Source organism: Nerophis ophidion, linkage group LG01, assembly GCF_033978795.1.
Source record: "Nerophis ophidion isolate RoL-2023_Sa linkage group LG01, RoL_Noph_v1.0, whole genome shotgun sequence".
Taxonomy (NCBI): domain Eukaryota; kingdom Metazoa; phylum Chordata; class Actinopteri; order Syngnathiformes; family Syngnathidae; genus Nerophis; species Nerophis ophidion.
Window position 1 is genome coordinate 82,289,116 of NC_084611.1, and position 18,197 is coordinate 82,307,312.

The 18,197-nt window shown below is 40.2% G+C and overlaps 1 protein-coding gene across 1 annotated transcript in view; it reads left to right on the forward strand.

The window, feature by feature from the left end:
- Window positions 1-2,282: 2,282 nt before the first annotated feature.
- Window positions 2,283-18,197, forward strand: part of pdia2 (protein disulfide isomerase family A, member 2) — a 28,543-nt gene continuing 12,628 nt past the window's right edge. The window contains exons 1-8 of the mRNA XM_061913388.1: window positions 2,283-2,594; window positions 5,986-6,192; window positions 9,262-9,395; window positions 9,472-9,609; window positions 9,677-9,793; window positions 9,866-9,991; window positions 11,874-12,065; window positions 12,188-12,308. Of these exons, the coding sequence (XP_061769372.1) occupies window positions 2,345-2,594; window positions 5,986-6,192; window positions 9,262-9,395; window positions 9,472-9,609; window positions 9,677-9,793; window positions 9,866-9,991; window positions 11,874-12,065; window positions 12,188-12,308 (1,285 nt within the window). The 5' untranslated portion in view covers window positions 2,283-2,344. The remainder of the gene's footprint in view (window positions 2,595-5,985; window positions 6,193-9,261; window positions 9,396-9,471; window positions 9,610-9,676; window positions 9,794-9,865; window positions 9,992-11,873; window positions 12,066-12,187; window positions 12,309-18,197) is intronic.

The window sequence follows — 18,197 nt, forward strand, 5'->3', positions numbered from 1 at the left end:
ATGCTGCAATTAAGCACACAGTATATTTATTTAAAAAAAATGTTTTAAAATATTATCATACATAATATATTGCTATTAAAATATACATTAGAAAAATATAAAACATATTTATAAATATATTTTCTACATTCTCTTGAAAAATATGTTCAAGGCATTATAGTATTAAACAGCAGCAAAGTCCAGAAACGAAACAAGACCAAAAACAATCTAATTTTAAATCAAAGATCTCCTGTGAATGTCAGTTTCATGTAACCAACATATAGTATACACATTTGTAAATATACAACTTTATTTTCTATGCTATTATCCATTGACAAGATTTACTACAGTGAAAACAGACGTAAAAAAGGTGAATAATGAGCAGAATGTGGGAAATGTGTTTAGTAATTAAAACCAACTGTCATGTCAAGCCAGTTTTGCAAAGAATCCAAATTGTGTAAAAGTAGCAGGAAACACCTTCTTTACTTTAGTCAGGGGTCACCAAGGGGGTGCCCGTAAGGACCAGATGAGTCGCCCGCTGGCCTGTTCTAAAAATAGCTCAAATACCAGCACTTACCAGTGAGCCGCCTCTATTTTTTAAATTGTATTTATTTACTATCAAGCTGGTCTCGCTTTGTTTGACATTTTTAATTCTAAGAGAGACAAAACTCAAATAGAATTTAAAAATCCAAGAAAATATTTTAAAGACTTCACTTGTTTAAATAAATTCATTTATTTTTTTACTTTGCTTCCTATAACTTTCACAAAGACCATTTTAGAGAAAAAATACAAGCTTAAAAATGATTTTAGGATTTTTAAACACATATACCTTTTAAATTCCTTCCTCTTCTTTCCTGACAATTTAAATCAATGTTCAAGTATTTTTATTTTTTTATTTCAAGGAATAATAAACACTTTTTAATTTAATTCCTCATTTTTAGCTTCTGTTTTTTCGACGAAGAATATTTGTGGAATATTTCTTCAAACTTATGATTAAAATTCCCAAAAATTATTCTGGCAAATTTAGAAAATCCGTACAATCAAATTTTAATCTTATTTCAAAGTCTTTTGAATTTCTTTTAAAATTTTTGTTCTGGAAAATCTAGAAGAAATAATGATTTGTCGTTGTTGGAAATATAGCTTGGTCCAGTTTGTTATATATTCTAACAAAGTGCAGATTGGATTTTAACCTATTTAAAACATGTCATCAAAATTCTAAAATTAATCTTAATCAGGAAAAATTACTAATGATGTTCCATAAATTGTTTTTTTATTTTTTTCCAAAAGATTCGAATTAGCTAGTTTTTCTATTCATTTTTTTTGGTAGAATTTTGAATTTTAAAGAGTCGAAGTTGAAGATAAACTATGTTTCAAAATCTTGTTTTCATTTTTTTCGTCTTTTCTCCTCTTTTAAACCGTAAGTGTTTTTTTCATCATTTATTCTCTACAAAAAACCTTCCATAAAAGGAAAAAAAAAATGTACGACGTAATGACAGACAGAAATACCCATTTTTTATTTATATATATATTTATTTATTAAAGGGGGAGTTTGCATGTTCTCCCCGTGAATGCGTGGGTTCCCTCCGGGTACTCCGGCTTCCTCCCACCTCCAAAGACATGCACCTGGGGATAGGTTGATTGGAAACACTAAATTGACCCTAGTGTGTGAATGTGAGTGTGAATGTTGTCTGTCTATCTGTGTTGGCCCTGCGATGAGGTGGCGACTTGTCCAGGGTGTACCCTGCCTTCCGCCCGATTGTAGCTGAGATAGGCGCCAGCGCCCCCCGCGACTCCGAAAGGGAATAAGCGGTAGAAAATGGATGGATGGATGGAAAGGTAAATTGAGCAAATTGGCTATTTCTGGCAATTTATTTAAGTGTGTATCAAACTGGTAGCCCTCCGCATTAATCAGTACCCAAGAAGTAGCTCTTGCTTTAAAAAAGGTTGGTGACCCTTGCATTAAGTTATGCTAAAAAATTTTTTTTTAAAAAGAGACTGAAATTGGGAAAAAAAAGTGTGACTTTTTGTAGGTAACTTGAGAGGAATCTGCATGCAAAGTCAAAGAGTAAAGAAATGTTCAAGATAAGACAAAGAGAGGAGGAGTAGACGTTAATTAGGCGTACGTGTGATGACTCCTCAGGTGTTTACACCCGATCATCCAGTTTTCCTCCTACTGAAACTTACAGGGCATTTTTTCATTGGTGCACGACCTGCAGGCGCAGCGTCTGATTGGCCGACAGGAAAGTACCAGTAGGATTCTGACACACACGCTCAGCGTTTTGTTGGCACCCAAAAAAAAAAAAAGTGTGACACATTTTCACCTTTGCAGTCGTTCTCACCTGAGGGGAGGAAGCAGCTGGCAGACATGAAGACGTTTTTGTCCGTGGCCGTGCTGCTGATGCTGCTGTGGGCCTCCTGCGGCCACGCCAACGACGCTTCAGCGGGGACACAGAACGCCACGGAGGAAGTCCAGGAGGAAGTCCAGGAGGAAGTGGAAGAAGAAGCCAAGGAGGAGAAGACCACGGAGATCAAGGAGGAGCGAGACGTGATGGTTCTTCACGCCGTCAACTTTGCCACCGCGCTCAACCAGACCAAGTTTTTACTGGTGGAATTCTGTAAGGACAAAACTTTACTTTTTTAATATGCAACAAACATGTTTTTTTTTCTTCACAAATACAATGTTTTACTTCAACATAAATACTGCATTGTTTTGGCACTTTTTTAAGTTTGAAAAATTAAAATATATTTTTTTTAGAATACCGTATCTCCTCGAATTGCCGCCGGGGCGCTAATTCATTTAAAACCTCTTCTCACTCCGCTACTTACCAAAGGCATGCAGTAAAACATTTGAGTGTGATGTAAGCTTGGACCTTAAATCCTACTGAATAGCTCTTAATCTTCTTCCCTTTATGCGATTTCAAATTACCGGTATTGAAATCAGCCTCCTCCATTTTGAAAATGATGACAGGGGAAGTGTCACGAGTTTGACCAGGCGGTAATACTAAGCATGCGCTAATTATTTTGGGAAGCGAGTTTGACCCGGCATACTATATGCCCTGCGGCAATTCAAGGAAATACGGTAGTGAAGTGAAGTGAATTATATTTATATAGCGCTTTTTCTCAAGTGACTCAAAGCGCTTTACATAGTGAAACCCAATATCTAAGTTACATTTAAACCAGTGTGGGTGGCACTGGGAGCAGGTGGGTAAAGTGTCTTGCCCAAGGACACAATGGCAGTAACTATGATGGCACAAGCGGGAATCGAACCTGCAACCCTCAAGTTGCTGGCACGGCCGCTCTACCAACCGAGCTATTAACATTATTTTTTCAAGAATATCTACACAATCTCTAAGGAATTCAAGTACTCATTCAAATATGTTTCAAATTCTTTTTTTGTAATGAAAAAGGATCTACATACATTTTGAAAACATAAATACATTAAATAACATTTCAGTTCAACAACCAAACATGGACTTTTTTTTAGGGGGAATTTCAACTAAAATTGACGCATAAATAATAAATCGATCCAATTCAAAAGATTATGATGAAACTCACAAAATATACACACACAGTTTGTGTGTTTTAGTTGTTCCTCTGTGTGTTTAGTATTTCCTGTTTATAGTTCCTGTCAGTGCTCTTATTTTGTCTGTTTCCTGTTTTTTCCCCCTGTGTGCTGTTTCCCTTAGCTGCGGCTGATTGGCACCTGGCCACACCTGGTGTCAATCAGCCCACTTCTATTTAAATCTGTTTTTGTCCTCCTGTCAGTTGCTGGATTATTGTCATGTTGATGTCGCTCTTGTCATTGCTACTTGTCGTATCGTATTTTGTCTTGTCTATGCAGCGTTGCGGTAAGCTATGTTTGATTGCGGTTTTTAGCTTACTGCCTTTTGTTCCCTGCTTCCAAGTTTGTTTTTATATTATATGTACGACATCTGTTTCTTGCTCGATTCTTGCTAGCTTCCATGTTAAGTTCATTTTTGTTTTCTAGCTCCCATGCTAGCTCCCTTAGTTTATCTGCTTTGTGCTTTTGTGCGCGCTTTGTGTTAGTACCCTTTTGTTTGTTTTTGTTCTATTATTTAAATGAAATCATGTTTTCTCACTCCATGCCTGCCTCCATCTCTGCATCTTGGGGTTCGTCACAAAAAAAACTCTGACAGAAAAAAAAATGTGTTTATCATTAAAAATGGAAAAATTTATTAAAATGTAACTTTTCCGCTCCAAGATATATTAATGGTATAAAATTTTCTTTACAATACGATAAAGTCTAATGAAAATTTAAAAAAATTATTCCAAAGTAAAATAAGACGGATAAAGAAAAAATATTAAAATGTTTTATTTGTGCGTTTAAAAAAGAACACTCAAAGGAAAATGTCTTTAAAAATTCCCAATTTTAAATAAAAATCAAAACATACAAAAAATATCAAATCAAGTAAATTACCTCGGCAAAAAAGAAGCAAATTTTTTGAGTTTTCTAAATGAAAAAAAAAAATCTACATTCACACTTCATTATATTAAAATGACAATCCATAAATGTGGGGGGGAAAATACAACAGAAAATACCTAAATCATTTATTGGAAAATCAAGATTTTATTCGATGTGTCTCAAGAATTTTGAGTATATATTTATTATTAAGATTCATTAAATGTGGAATATTTTAAAAACATCTTTCTCATTTTTTCTTATTTAAATGATTATGTGAAGTCCATACTATAAAAATAATACATGCAATTCTTTTTATTTATAAAGTGCTTTTATAAGGCACTCAAAGACGCTTCCATATAATCAAAATAAAGCATGATCATAATCATAAAAGCCCATACAGCAGGGGTAGGGAACCTATGGCTCTAGAGCCAGATGTGGCTCTTTTGATGACTGCATCTGGCTCTCAGATAAATCTTAGCTGACATTGCTTAATGCGATAATTATGAATAATTTCGCTGGTAATCACAGTGCTAAAAATAACGTGCAAAATATAAAACATTCTCATGCATTTATATCATCCATCCGATTTCTACCGCACCTGTTTAAGAAGTCGCATTAATGGTAAGACCTATTTTATGTCACGATGGGGGTGGGGGGTTGCAGCTTGCTGCGGGGTCATTCTCCCAGGAAGGCAGACGGACTACTCGGGACATGGCATTTAGGTAAAAACATGATTTAATTTTAACTAAAAAATTATACAAACAAAAATGGCTCACAGCTGAGGCACAACTTGGGCGAAAGAACAAAGCTAACGCATAAACAGACTAAGAAGATAAATCAAACAAAACTTACTTGGAGTCCAAAACTATGGCAAGGCATGAAACAAGTCAGCACAGGGCGACTGACTGGCAAAGACAAGCTTAAATTCTGCCTCTGATTAGTGCTCTGGAAGCAGGTGAGCGGGTGTTTTGTCCACCTGAGACAGGTGGACAAAATGAGTAACCAAGGAAACCAGACAAGGGAGTGGGAAAAAAACAGGAACTTAAAGAGTCCAAAGGACAAACAGCACTTGGCCAAACAAAAACATGATCAACAGACATGACATTTTATTTATTATTGGTTAGCTTCAGAATAACAATGTTATTAAAAAGAATAAGAGACTTATTCTACTCTAAAAATGTTGGTCTTACTTAAAAATGCACGCATTTAGTTGTATTCAGTGTTCAAAAATATGATATGGCTCTCACGGAAATACATTTTGAAATATTTGGCTTTTGTGGCTCTCTCAGCCAAAAAGGTTCCCGACCCCTGCCATACAGTATAATAATTAAACAACCAGTGAGGAAACTACAGATGTGTGCGCAGGTGTGTGTGTGTGCACGTTGTCCAGATGTTGTCAGCTTCAACTCTCCCACGTCTCAACTCTGCAAAGAGCAAAGGTTTGACTTCTTCTTATCAGCAACTTGCTCACTGAATCAGAAAAAAGGCCTTGTGTCGCTATTTCAACTGACCTAAGTGTGTGTGTGTGTGTGTGTGTGTGTGTGTGTGTGTGTGTGTGTGTGTGTGTGTGTATGTGTGTGTAGATGCTCCATGGTGCGGTCACTGCAGGAAGTTGGCACCGATCTACGCCGCGGCCGCAAAGATGCTGAAGCTGGACGAAGCAGACATACGTTTGGCCAAAGTGGACGTCACCGAGGAGACGGAGCTGGGCGAAGAGTTTGGCATCACCAGCTTCCCCGTCTTGAGACTTTTCGTCAACGGCGACCGCACGCAGCCCGTCGACTTCACCGGTAAAACCCTCCAAAAACGCAGACTTGTGTGTTTTCTGGCCTGCATCAACAACGTCTGTTTGACACCCACTTTTTGATCGACAGTAATATGTCTCTCAAGAAACTGACCCTTCTCGAGCTAGAAAATAATATAAATACATTTTTTAAAAAGGCTTTGCTACGCATTTTAAAAGGCCTGCTGATGTGAGATTTTCTTATTCAAACGGGGATAGCAGGTCCATTCTATGTGTCAAACTTGATCATTTCGCGATATTTTTATATATTTTAGTAGAGAACATCCACGATAAAGTTTGCAACTTTTGGTCGCTAATAAAAAAGCCTTGCCTGTACAGGAAGTAGCAGACGATGTGCACGTGACGTCACGGATTGTAGGGCTCCTCACATCTGAACATTGTTTATAATGTGAGCCTCTACCAGCAGTAAGAGCAATTCGGAACGAGAAAGCGACAATTTCCCCATTAATTTGAGCGAGGATGAAAGATTTGTGGATGAGGAAAGTTAGAGTCAGGCACTGGCAGTGGGTGCGTTTCAGATGTAATTAGACACAGTTACTAGGACAATTCTGGAAAATCCCTTATCTGCTTATTGTGTTAATAGTATTTTAGTGAGATTATACTGTCATACCTGAAAGTCGGATGGCTTCGGTGAACGCCAGTGTCTTTGAGAGAAGCCGAGGAGCCAAGATCACAGTGTCACAATTGTGGCGCATCTTGTTGCGCGAAGTTGTCACCTCTTGGATGCACGATAATCAGACAGGCAGGATTGCAGGTAAAACTTGATTTGATATACAAAAATAAAAAGAAAACTGACAAAAAGGCAAAACAAAGCACGTGCCTACGCACTTAGGCTAACGCTAAGCTTAGCAGGATACGAAAATTACAAACGGTGACGTGCCGAAAGCACGCGAAGCTAAGACCGGACTTAGAAACAATAATCAGAACACAGGTGCGCTTGACGCCAGAGCAGGTGAACCAAATGACGAAACCATGGTGACAAATCTAAACAAGGAAATACATAACTGAACGGATCGGCAGGATCCGAGGTTGATCAAAAACATATCAACAGGCGAAACAATGAACGATCTGAGTAGCGGATCGTGACACACAGCTGCCTTTTTGACAGCTACAGGAGGAGGTTCCATGATCCACTGAAGTCTCCGGTAAGAGCCAGCTGAATATCACACCTTTCCCATCCAAAAACTTGTTGGTTGACGTAGAGAAACATGTTCGCTTGACCGCTCTGTGTTAAAGGGGAACATTATCACCAGACCTATGCAAGCGTCAATATATACCTTGATGTTGCAGAAAAAAGACCATGTATTTTTTTAACCGATTTCCGAACTCTAAATGGGTGAATTTTGGCGAATTAAACACCTTTCTGTTTATCGCTCTTTTTGCGATGACGTCAGAACGTGACGTCTCCGAGGTAATACAGCTGCCATTTTCATTTTCAACACATTACAAACACCGGGTCTCAGCTCTGTTATTTTCCGTTTTTTCGACAATTTTTTGGAACTTTGGGGACATCATGCCTCGTCGGTGTGTTGTCGGAGGGTGTAACAACACTAACAGGGAGGGATTCAAGTTGCACCACTGGCCCGAAGATGCCAAAGTGTCTGCCGCCAGACCACCATTGAATGTACCAAAGTGGCTCCATATTTTACCGGCGATGACAGACATTGCACAGAGATGTATGGATAACCTGCAGATGCATTTGCAACTATAAAGTCAACGAATTCACAAAAATGAGTTTTGTTGATGTTGACTTATGTGCTAATCAGACATATTTGGTCGCGGCCTTACTGCCAGCTAATCGATACTAGCATGCTACGCTAATCGGCGCTAACATGCTATTTACCGGCGGTGCTAAAGCAGACATGGCACAGAGATGTATGGATAACCTGCAGATGAATTTGCAACTATAAAGTCAATGAATTCACAAAGGTGAGTTTTGTTGATGTTGACTGCCAGCTAATCAATGCTAACATGCTATGCTAATCGATGCTAACATGCTATTTACCAGCGGTGCTAAGACAGACATGGCACAGAGATGTATGAATAACCTGTAGATGCATTTGCAACTATAAAGTCAACGAATTCACAAAGGTGAGTTTTGTTGATGTTGACTGCCAGCTAATCGATGCTAACATGCTATGCTAATCGATGCTAACATGCTATTTACCGGCGTTGCTAAAGCAGACATGGCACAGAGATGTATGGATAACCTGCAGATACATTTGCAACTATAAAGTCAACAAATTCACAAAGGAGAGTTTTGTTAATGTTGACTGCCAGCTAATCGATGCTAACAAGCTATGCTAATCGATGCTAATATGCTATTTACAAGCGGTGCTAAAGCAGACATGGCACAGAGATGTATGGATAACCTGCAGATGCATTTGCAACTATATTACGTTTACTTCCACCCACATTTAATGCGAAAAAAACACTTACCAATCGAAGGATTTAAGTTGCTCCAGTGTCACGAGATGCGAAAGTCCCGATCGTTTGGTCCGCACATTTTACCGGCGATGCTAACGCAGCTATTCGGCCATGCGATGGCTATGAATAGCGTCAATAGCTATTCGCTCAAAAGCTTCAGTTTCTTCTTCAATACTTTCATACTCCAACCATCTGTTTCAATACATGCGTAATCTGTTATATCGCTGAAATCCGAGTCTGAATCCGAGCTAATGTCGCTATATCTTGCTGTGCTATTCGCCGTTGTTTGTTTACATTAGCAGCACTGTATGACGTCACAGGGAAATGGATAGTCGCATCGCAAATAGCGAAAATCAAGCACTTTAAAGCTTTTTTTAGGGATATTCGGGGACTGGTACAATTTTGAAAAAAACTTCAAAAAATACAACAAGCCACTGGGAACTGATTTTTATTGTTTTTAACCCTTTTGAAATTGGGATAACGTTCCCCTTTAAACTAGCCGTTGCTAGCTAACCCACACATATTCTTCAGTTTTAATAAGATTCTCCAAGCTTCTGCTCTTTTGACTATCGATGCTGTTTGAGATATTTCAGCGTGTTAACGCCAAATCCGCACGATTTGTGTACAGGTAAGAGGACAGTCTCAGGAATTGTCCAGTGGTTGAAGCGTCGAACAGGACCTGGCGCTGCGGTACTAGACTCCGCTAAGTCCGCCGCCCATTTCATCGACACCCACAACGTCTCCGTTGTCGGATTCTTCCACGTAAGTTGTCCCACACTGCGTTGTAGTGTGGGACTACTATTTATCAGATCTGCTATGGTGCTTCTTTCCTATTCAGAATCCGGAAAGCGATGCTGCTAAGGAGTTCTCCGAGTTCGTTACAGAGATGGTTAGCACGGAGTTCGGCATCACGACGTCTCCGGAGGTTTTCCAGAAGTACGAGTTGAAAAGTGAAACAGTGGTTCTTTTCAAGAAGGTCGGGTTCTTTTTGGCTTTTAGGTTTTCCGTTACCGTCCGTAATAAAACATATTCGTGTTGTGTAGTTTGACGAAGGCAGAGCAGACTTCGCCCTGTCCGAAGACGGCAAGTTTAACAAAAGCGACCTGACCATTTTCATCATAGACAACAGCCTGGAGCTCATCATTCCCTTCAATCAGGAGGTAAAGACTTTCAAAGCATTTCAAATTAAAGTGTTGTTTTTTTCACCTAAAGTCTACATTCGGTACACTCAGACAGGAGAGAATATCTTCACTTCTAGTATTCGCTTTCACTGCTTGCTCTTCATTAACTCCACCATGGACACCCACATTGAGCTGGTGGACCAAGTCCGGACCCTCGCCAAGAGCCTAAAGGGAAAGGTACCATCCCTTCATGTCTCTCTGTGTCTTTCCAAAACAAACCTTCACACTTTTCAAACACGATGTGGTCTTTTACAGAATTTCAAAGTAACTTGTCGTTAATAGACATTAAAAACACGTACAAACCCCGTTTCCATATGAGTTGGGAAATTGTGTTAGATGGAAATATAAACGGAATACAATGATTTGCAAATCATTTTAAACCCATATTCAGTTGAATGCAACACGTGCCAAAGTATCAATCAATCAATCCATGATTATTTATATAGCCCTAAATCACTAGTGTCTCAAAGGGCTGTACAAACCACAACACAAACCACAACAACATCCTCGGTAGAGCCCACGTAAGGGCAAGGAAAACTCACAGTAGTTGGGAAAGGGCATGTTCACCACTGTGTTTCATCACCTTTTCTTTTAACAACACTCAATAAACCTTTGGAAACTGAGGAAACTAATTGTTGAACCTTTTCAGGTGGAATTCTTTCCCATTCTTATAAGTTTTTCAACAGTCCTGGGTCTCCGTTGTGGTATTTTAGGCCTCATAATGCGCCACACATTTACAACGGGGGACAGGTCTGGACTTCAGGCAAGCCAGTCTAGTACCCGCACTCTTTTACTATGAAGCCACGCTGTTGTAACAAGTGACCTGGCATTGTCTTGCTGAAATAAGTAGGGGCGTCCATGATAACGTTGCTTGGATGGCAACATATGTTGCTCCAAAACCTGTATGTACCTTTCAGCATTAATGGTGCCTTCACAGATGTGTAAGTTACCCATGCCTTGGGCACTAATACACCCCCATACCATCACAGATGCTGGCTTTTCAACTTTAGACCTAGAACAGTCCTGATGTTTCTTTTCCTCTTTGGTCCGGAGGACACAACGTTCACCGTTTCCCAAAAACAATTTGAAATATGGACTCGTCAGACCACAGAACATTTTTCCACTTTGCATCGATCCATCTTAGCTGAGCTCGGGCCCAACGAAGCCGGCGGCGTTTCTGGGTGTTGTTGATAAATGGCTTTGGCTTTGCATAGTAATTTTAAATTGCACTTACAGATGTAGCGACAAACTGTAGTTACTGACAGTGGTTTTCTGAAGTCTTCCTGAGCCCATGTGGTGATATCCTTTACACACTGACGTCGCTTTTTGATGCAGTACCGCTTGAGGGAACAAAGGTCCGTTATATCATCGCTTACGTTCAGATTCTCTGAACCTTTTGATGGTACTACGGACCGTAGATGGTGAAATTCCTAAATTTTTGCAATAGTCCGTTGAGAAATGTTGTTCTTAAACTGTTTTGACAGTCTGCTCACGCATTTGTTCACAAAGTGGTGACCGTTTCCCAATCCTTGTTTGTGAATGACTGAGCATTGCATGGAAGCTGTTTTTATACCCAATCATGTCACCCACATGTTCCCAATTAGACTGCACACCTGTGGGATGTTCCAAATAAGTGTTTGATGGGAATTTCTCAACGTTATCAGTATTTATTGCCAACTTTCCCAACTTCTTTGTCACGTGTTGCAGGCATGAACATTCTAAAGGTAATGATTATTTGCCCAAAAACAAAATGTTTATGAGTTTGAACATCAAATATGTTGTCTTTGTAGCATATTCAACTGAATATGGGTTGAAAATGATTTTCAAATTATTGTATTCCGTTTATATTTACATCTAACACAATTTCCCAACTCATATGGAAACGGGGTTTGTATTTTGTTGAAAATTCTAACTTGTCGTAATGTTAACAAAAACCCCTACGTTAGGTAAATTGAAGGCTCAATGGGGGTCGATGTTTACAAAAACATGTCTGTTAGCTTCATTGAAGACTCAACGAGAAACCTCGCCAAGACATAACACGACGTTATCGTTTGTGTAGATGCTGTTCATCACCATCGACGTGTCAGCAAAGCTGTCGTTCGTGTTGAACTATTTTGGCGTGTCGGCTGACGAGGCCCCCACGGTCCGCCTGGTCAACATGAACACGGGGCAGAAGTTCATAGCCGATGGGAAGGATCTTGTGAGCGTGCTGCCGAGCTTGTGTCAGCAGGTCTTGGATGGCACGGCCAAGGTAAAACACACACACACACACACACACACACACACACACACACACACACACACACACACACACATACACACACGGACATTATTACACAAATAATTTTTAATCCAACTTGTTTTGTAATGCAGCCTCACTATCGCAGCCAAGACATCCCTGAGGACTGGGATAAAGAACCTGTTAAAGTCCTGGTGGGGAAGAATTTCGATTCAGTCGCTCTGGACCCGACCAGGAACGTCTTTGTGGAGTTTTGTAAGTGTTGTCTTCAAAACAAAAGGCAAAAAGAACTAAGTAATTTATTTTACTCGCTTTCATGGCAGTACACTATATTCATGGTACAGTAGATCCCCGGACAGAATTTGTTTTTTAATAGTAACTTCAATAGAAAGTGGTTTGATGGCGCTAGCTGTTTCAGAGTTAGTTGATGACGAACCCCGAGATGGAGGCAGGCATTTTGCAAGAAAACATGATTTAATTAAAATATTAGAATAAGAACAAACAAAAGGGTACTAACAAAGGACACGCACGAGGCGGAAAACAAACAAAAGGGTCTTTGGCATGGACGCTAGCAAGAAATGAGCGGGCTGATTGACACCAGGTGTGGCCAGGTGCCAATCAGCCGCAGCTGAGGGAAAACAGCGCACAGGGAAAGAAACAGGAAACAGACAAATTAAGAGCGCTGACAGGAAATACTAAACACACAAAGGAAAAACTAAAAGTACACTATATTTATGGTAGAGTAGATCCCCGGACAGAATAAGTTTTTTAATAGTAACTTTAATAGAAAGTAGTTTGATGGCGCTAGCTGTGTCAGAGTTAGTTGATGACGAACCCAAAGATGCAGAGATGGAGGCAGGCATTTTGCAAGAAAACATGATTTAATTAAAATATTAGAATAAGAACAAACAAAAGGGTACTAACAAAGGACACGCACGAGGCGGATAACAAACAAAAGGGTCTTTAGCATGGAAGCTAGCAATAAACAAAAAGGCCTAGCGTGGAAGCTTGCAGGTCTCGAGCAGGAAATAGAAGTCGTAAATGAAATATGAAAACAAACTTGGAAGCAGGGAACAAAAGGCAGTAAGCTAAAAAAACGCAATCAAATAAAGCTTACCGCAACGCTGCATTGACAAAACACGACACGACAGGTAGCAACGACAAGCGCGACATCGACATGACAATAATCCAGCACTCGACTGGAGGACAAAATAGGTTCAAATAGGAATCGGGCTGATTGACACCAGGTGTGGCCAGGTGCCAATCAGCCGCAGCTAAGGGGAAACAAAGCACTAAGGGAAAAAAACAGGAAACAGACAAAATAAGAGCGCTGACAGGAACTAAGGACAGGAAATACTAAACACACAGAGGAGAAACTAAAACACAAACATGCTGTCAGTGGCAAGCCTGACAGTATGTTTCTGATGCTCAAAGTCTAAAATAGTTTGCCAAAAAGTATCAAAAGTTAAGGTACACCTCATTTTTACATAGCCACCATCTTGGAAATAGGCTAGTTAGGTGTCCAGACACACCCAATCATAAAGATGATTTTTCCATCATATTTCTAATTGTCAAAAAACATGAAATAGACACCAAGTCTGGTTCAAATGTAGAGGCAAAAGCGTGTTCAGGTGGAGGCCATATTGGATCAGGCGCTGTGGCGACCCCCAAGGTCACCAGCGCGGGCGCCCTAGCCAAATCATTTAAAGGCCTACTGAAATGAGATTTTCTCATTCAAACGGGGATAGCAGGTCCATTCTATGTGTCATACTTGATCATTTCGCGATATTGCCATATTTTTGCTGAAAGGATTTAGTAGGAAACATTGACGATAAAATTCGCAACTTTTGGTCGCTAATAAAAAAGCCTTGCCTGTATCGGAAGTAGCAGACAATGTGCGTGTGACGTCACCGGTTGTGGGGCTCCTCACATCCTCACATTGTTTATAATGTGAGCCTCCAGAAGCAAGAGCTATTTGGACTGAGAAAGCGACAATTTCCCCATTCATTTGAGCAAGGATGAAAGATTTTTGGATGAGGAAAGTTAGAGTGAAGCACGAAAAAAAAAAAAAAAAGCGGCGCCAGTGGTAGCGTTTCAGAGATAATTAGACACATTTATTAGGATAATTCTGGAAAATCCCTTATCTGCTTATTGTTTTAATAGTGTTTAAGTGAGATTGTAAAGTCATAACTGAAAGTCGGATGGATGCGGTGAACGCCAGTGTCTCAGAGAGAAGCCAATGGAGGAGCCAAGATCACAGATGCCTTTTTGACAGCTACAGGAGGAGGTCCCATAATCCACTGAAGTCTCCGGTAAGAGCTGACTTAATATCACAATTTTCCTATCCAAAAACTAGCTGGTTGACGTAGAAAAACATGTTCGTTTGGCCGCTCTGTGTTAAAGCTTCACAACAAACAAAGAAACACCGGCTGTGTCTCGGTTGCTAAAGGCAGCTGCAATCCACCGCTTTCCACCAACAGCATTCATATTTATAGTCTCCATTATTAATTGAACAAATTGCAAAATTGCAAAAGATTCAGCAACACAGATGTCCAAATTACTGTGTAATTATGCGATGAAAAGAGACGACTTTTAGCCGTGTGTGGTGCTGGGCTAATATGTCCGCTACAACCCGAGACGTCACGCGCACGCGTCATCATTCCGCGGCGTTTTCAACAAGAAACTCCGCGGGAAATTTAAATTTGCAATTTAGTGAACTAAAAAGGCCGTATTGGCATGTGTTGCAATGTTAATATTTCATCATTGATATATAAACTATCAGACTGCGCTGTCGGTAGTAGTGGGTTTCAGTAGGCCTTTAAGTATGCCCTGACATCCGTGCCAAATTTGCCGCTTTTAGACAAAAGTGAACGAACACACCCTAAAATCTCCCAAAGGGCCCCCATTATGGGGGGAATGTGCATTTTTGAAAATAGTTCTATGATTTCCGACTGTCTGTGAGGCCATGAATGTGTCCTGACTGGTGATTGGATAGGCCTTACTGCACGTGTATAACAAGGAAAAATCAACGCATGGGTGTAAAACTGTGAGGAATCTTGTTTTAGATCAGGGGTGTCAAACTCAAATACAGAGTGGGCCAAAATTTAAAACCGAACAAAGCCGCGGGCCAAGGTTGAACAAATTTACGTTTTAATAGAGAGACAAAAAAGTTTTTCATTGAATATTGAACAAGCAAGGCTTATATAACTTTATAGTGACATGCAAAATTCCATCCATCCATTTACTACCGCTTATTCCCTTTTGGGGTCGCGGGGGGCGCTGGCGCCTATCTCAGCTACAATCGGGCGGAAGGCGGTGTACACCCTGGACAAGTCGCCACCTCATCGCAGGGCCAACACAGATAGAAATTGAGTTTCAAATAATAATAATAACAATTAAAAAATATCAATGGCATATCAAATCAAATCTAAATAAAAATTGAATGCCTCTTTTGTATTTGCAGCCTTCTGAGGTAAATATCAACATTAACTTTTTCCAGAGGCTAATACATTTGAAAATAAAATAACAATGAATAAATCAACCATTCAGGCCTTTTTACTGCTCAGTTAATGTCGGGGCTCAGGTGGGCGGGGTTAGGGGGGTTTGTTGGTAGCGGGGAAGTGGGGGGTGTATATTGTAGTGGTCCGGAAGAGTTAGTGCTGCAAGGGTTTCAGGGTATTTTTTCTGTTGTGCTTTTGTTGTGTTTATGTTGTGTTACGGTCCGGATGTTCTCCCGAAATGTGTTGGTCATTCTTGTTTGGTGTGGGTTCACAGTGTGGCGCATATTTGTAACAGTGTTAAAGTTGTTTATATGGCCACCCTCAGTGGTGCTGTTGATCAAATATGCCTTGCATTTACTTACATGTGTGTAGAAGCCACATATATTACGTGACTGGGCCGGCACGCTGTTTGTGAGGAGGAAAAACATTGTCCCCTACATTGTAGGGGACGCTAAAGGCAGTGCCTTTAAGGCACACTCCCAATATGGTGGTCCGGGTGGAATTCGGGAGAATGGTTGCACCGGGAGATTTTCGGGAGAAAATCGGTGAATGCAGTGTTACAGCGGCACCGCTGTATAGCACTGGCGGGCCAGCTCCAATGTTAATTTGATATTGCCTCAAGGGCCAGATGAAATTACACGGTGGGCCAAATTTGGCCCGCGGGCCAGAGCTTGACACCTATGTTTTAGATGTTCCAACCATCATGTGCATCCTTTCGAAAAAATCTCATCTTAGAGTATTTTGTCATTAAATTCACTGATTGTTCCATATCTGTGCTGTAGTGCCTTTTACAGTAGGTATGTGTAAGGGGGGGGGCATGAGAACATTGTTTGGGAAGCACCGCTTTAGTGGAAGAAGGGGAAACTTTGATTTTTTTTTTTTAATAGTAGAGGTTGCATCTTTTGGTTTAGAGCATGGGTGTCAAACTCTGGCCCGTGGGCCAAATCTGGCTCGCCGTGTAATGTAACTTGGCCCTTGAGGCAATATCAATTTAGCATTAGAGCTGGCCCGCCGGTGTTATACAGCGTCGGTGCCGCTGTAACACCGCGTTCACCGCTAATACTCATACTTGCCAACCCTCCTAATTTTCCTGGTAGACTCCCGAAGTTCAGTGCCCCTCCCAAAAATCTCCCGGGGCAACCATTCTCCCGAATTTCTACCAACTTCCACCTGGACAACTATATACTGCCTTTAGCGTTCTCTACAACCTGTCGTTACGTCCGCTTTTCCTCCATACTAACAGCGCGTCACATAATATTTGTGGCTTTCACACACACACACACACACGCACAAGTGAATGCAAAGCATACTTGGTCAACAGCCATACATGTCACACTGAGGGTGGCCGTATAAACAACTTTAGCACTGTTACAAACATGCGCCACACTGTGAACCCACACCAAACAAGAATGACAAACACATTTCGGGTGAACATCCGCACCGTAACACAACAGAATAAATACCCGGAATCCCTTGCAGCACTAACTCTTCCGGGAAACCTCCAGCAAACTGACCAATAATTAACGTTTTATTCATGCATTTTCTCTTGCTACTTCAAGGCTTGAATGTTTGGTTCATTCATTATTGTTATTTTATTTTCAAATGTATTATTAGCCTGTGGGAAAAATTTGATATTTACCCCAGAAGATTGCAAATAGAAAAAAAGGCATAACATTTTTATTAAAATTTTATTTGATATGCCGTTGATATTTTTTTAATTATTATTATTATTATTATTTGAAACTGGATTTTGCATGTCAGTAAAGTTATATAAGCCTTGCTTGTTCAATATTTAAGGCAAAACTTGTTTGGGTCCCTATTAAAAGGTTAATTTGTTCAACCTTGCCCCGCGGCTTTGTTCCGTTGAAAATTTTGGCCCACTCTGTATTTGAGTTTGACACCCCTAATTTAGAGTTTAAAAATTGGGCATTTTGTGCAAATTTTTTTGAGTGCCTCAATTATTTGCAGTTTTTGCCAATCACAAGGAGTCTTGGAACGTGACCCATTGCGAATAGCGCGGGACTACAGTAATAATAGATTTTATTTGCAAAAAGCACGTTACGTTGAGCAAACAACCTCGAAGTGCTACAGTGTAAAAAAAAAATAGTAATACTAATAATGATAATAGTAAAAAGATAATACAAATAAATAAAATATAAAACTAGAAACAGCCCAATAGGTAGAACCAGCATGCATGTCTATAAAAAGTTTTTTTTTTTAAAAGATGGGTTTTTAAGCCTTTTTTAAAAGCATCCACAGTCTGTGGTGCCCTCAGGTGGTCAGGGAGAGCGTTCCACAGACTGGGAGCAGCGAAGCTTTGTCCGTGGAGGTTGGAGGAGGTTAGCCTGTATGGAGCGGAGGTGTCGAGTGGAGGATTTGGGGGTGGGCAGTTCTTTGAGGTAGATGGGGGCATTTCCATGGAGGCACTGGTGAGTTAGTAGGGAGATTTTGAATTCAATCCTGAATGGAACAGGAAGCCAGTAAAGGGATTTGAGACACAGTATACATGTATTTGTTGTCACTTCAAAGGTTGATCACGCTTTTTGAGATTTGACCTTTAATCGATGCACATTGTCAACGGACAGACAATACAGTAGGAAGGGGATTCATATGACCCCATTCGTCGTGGTTTACCTGACACATG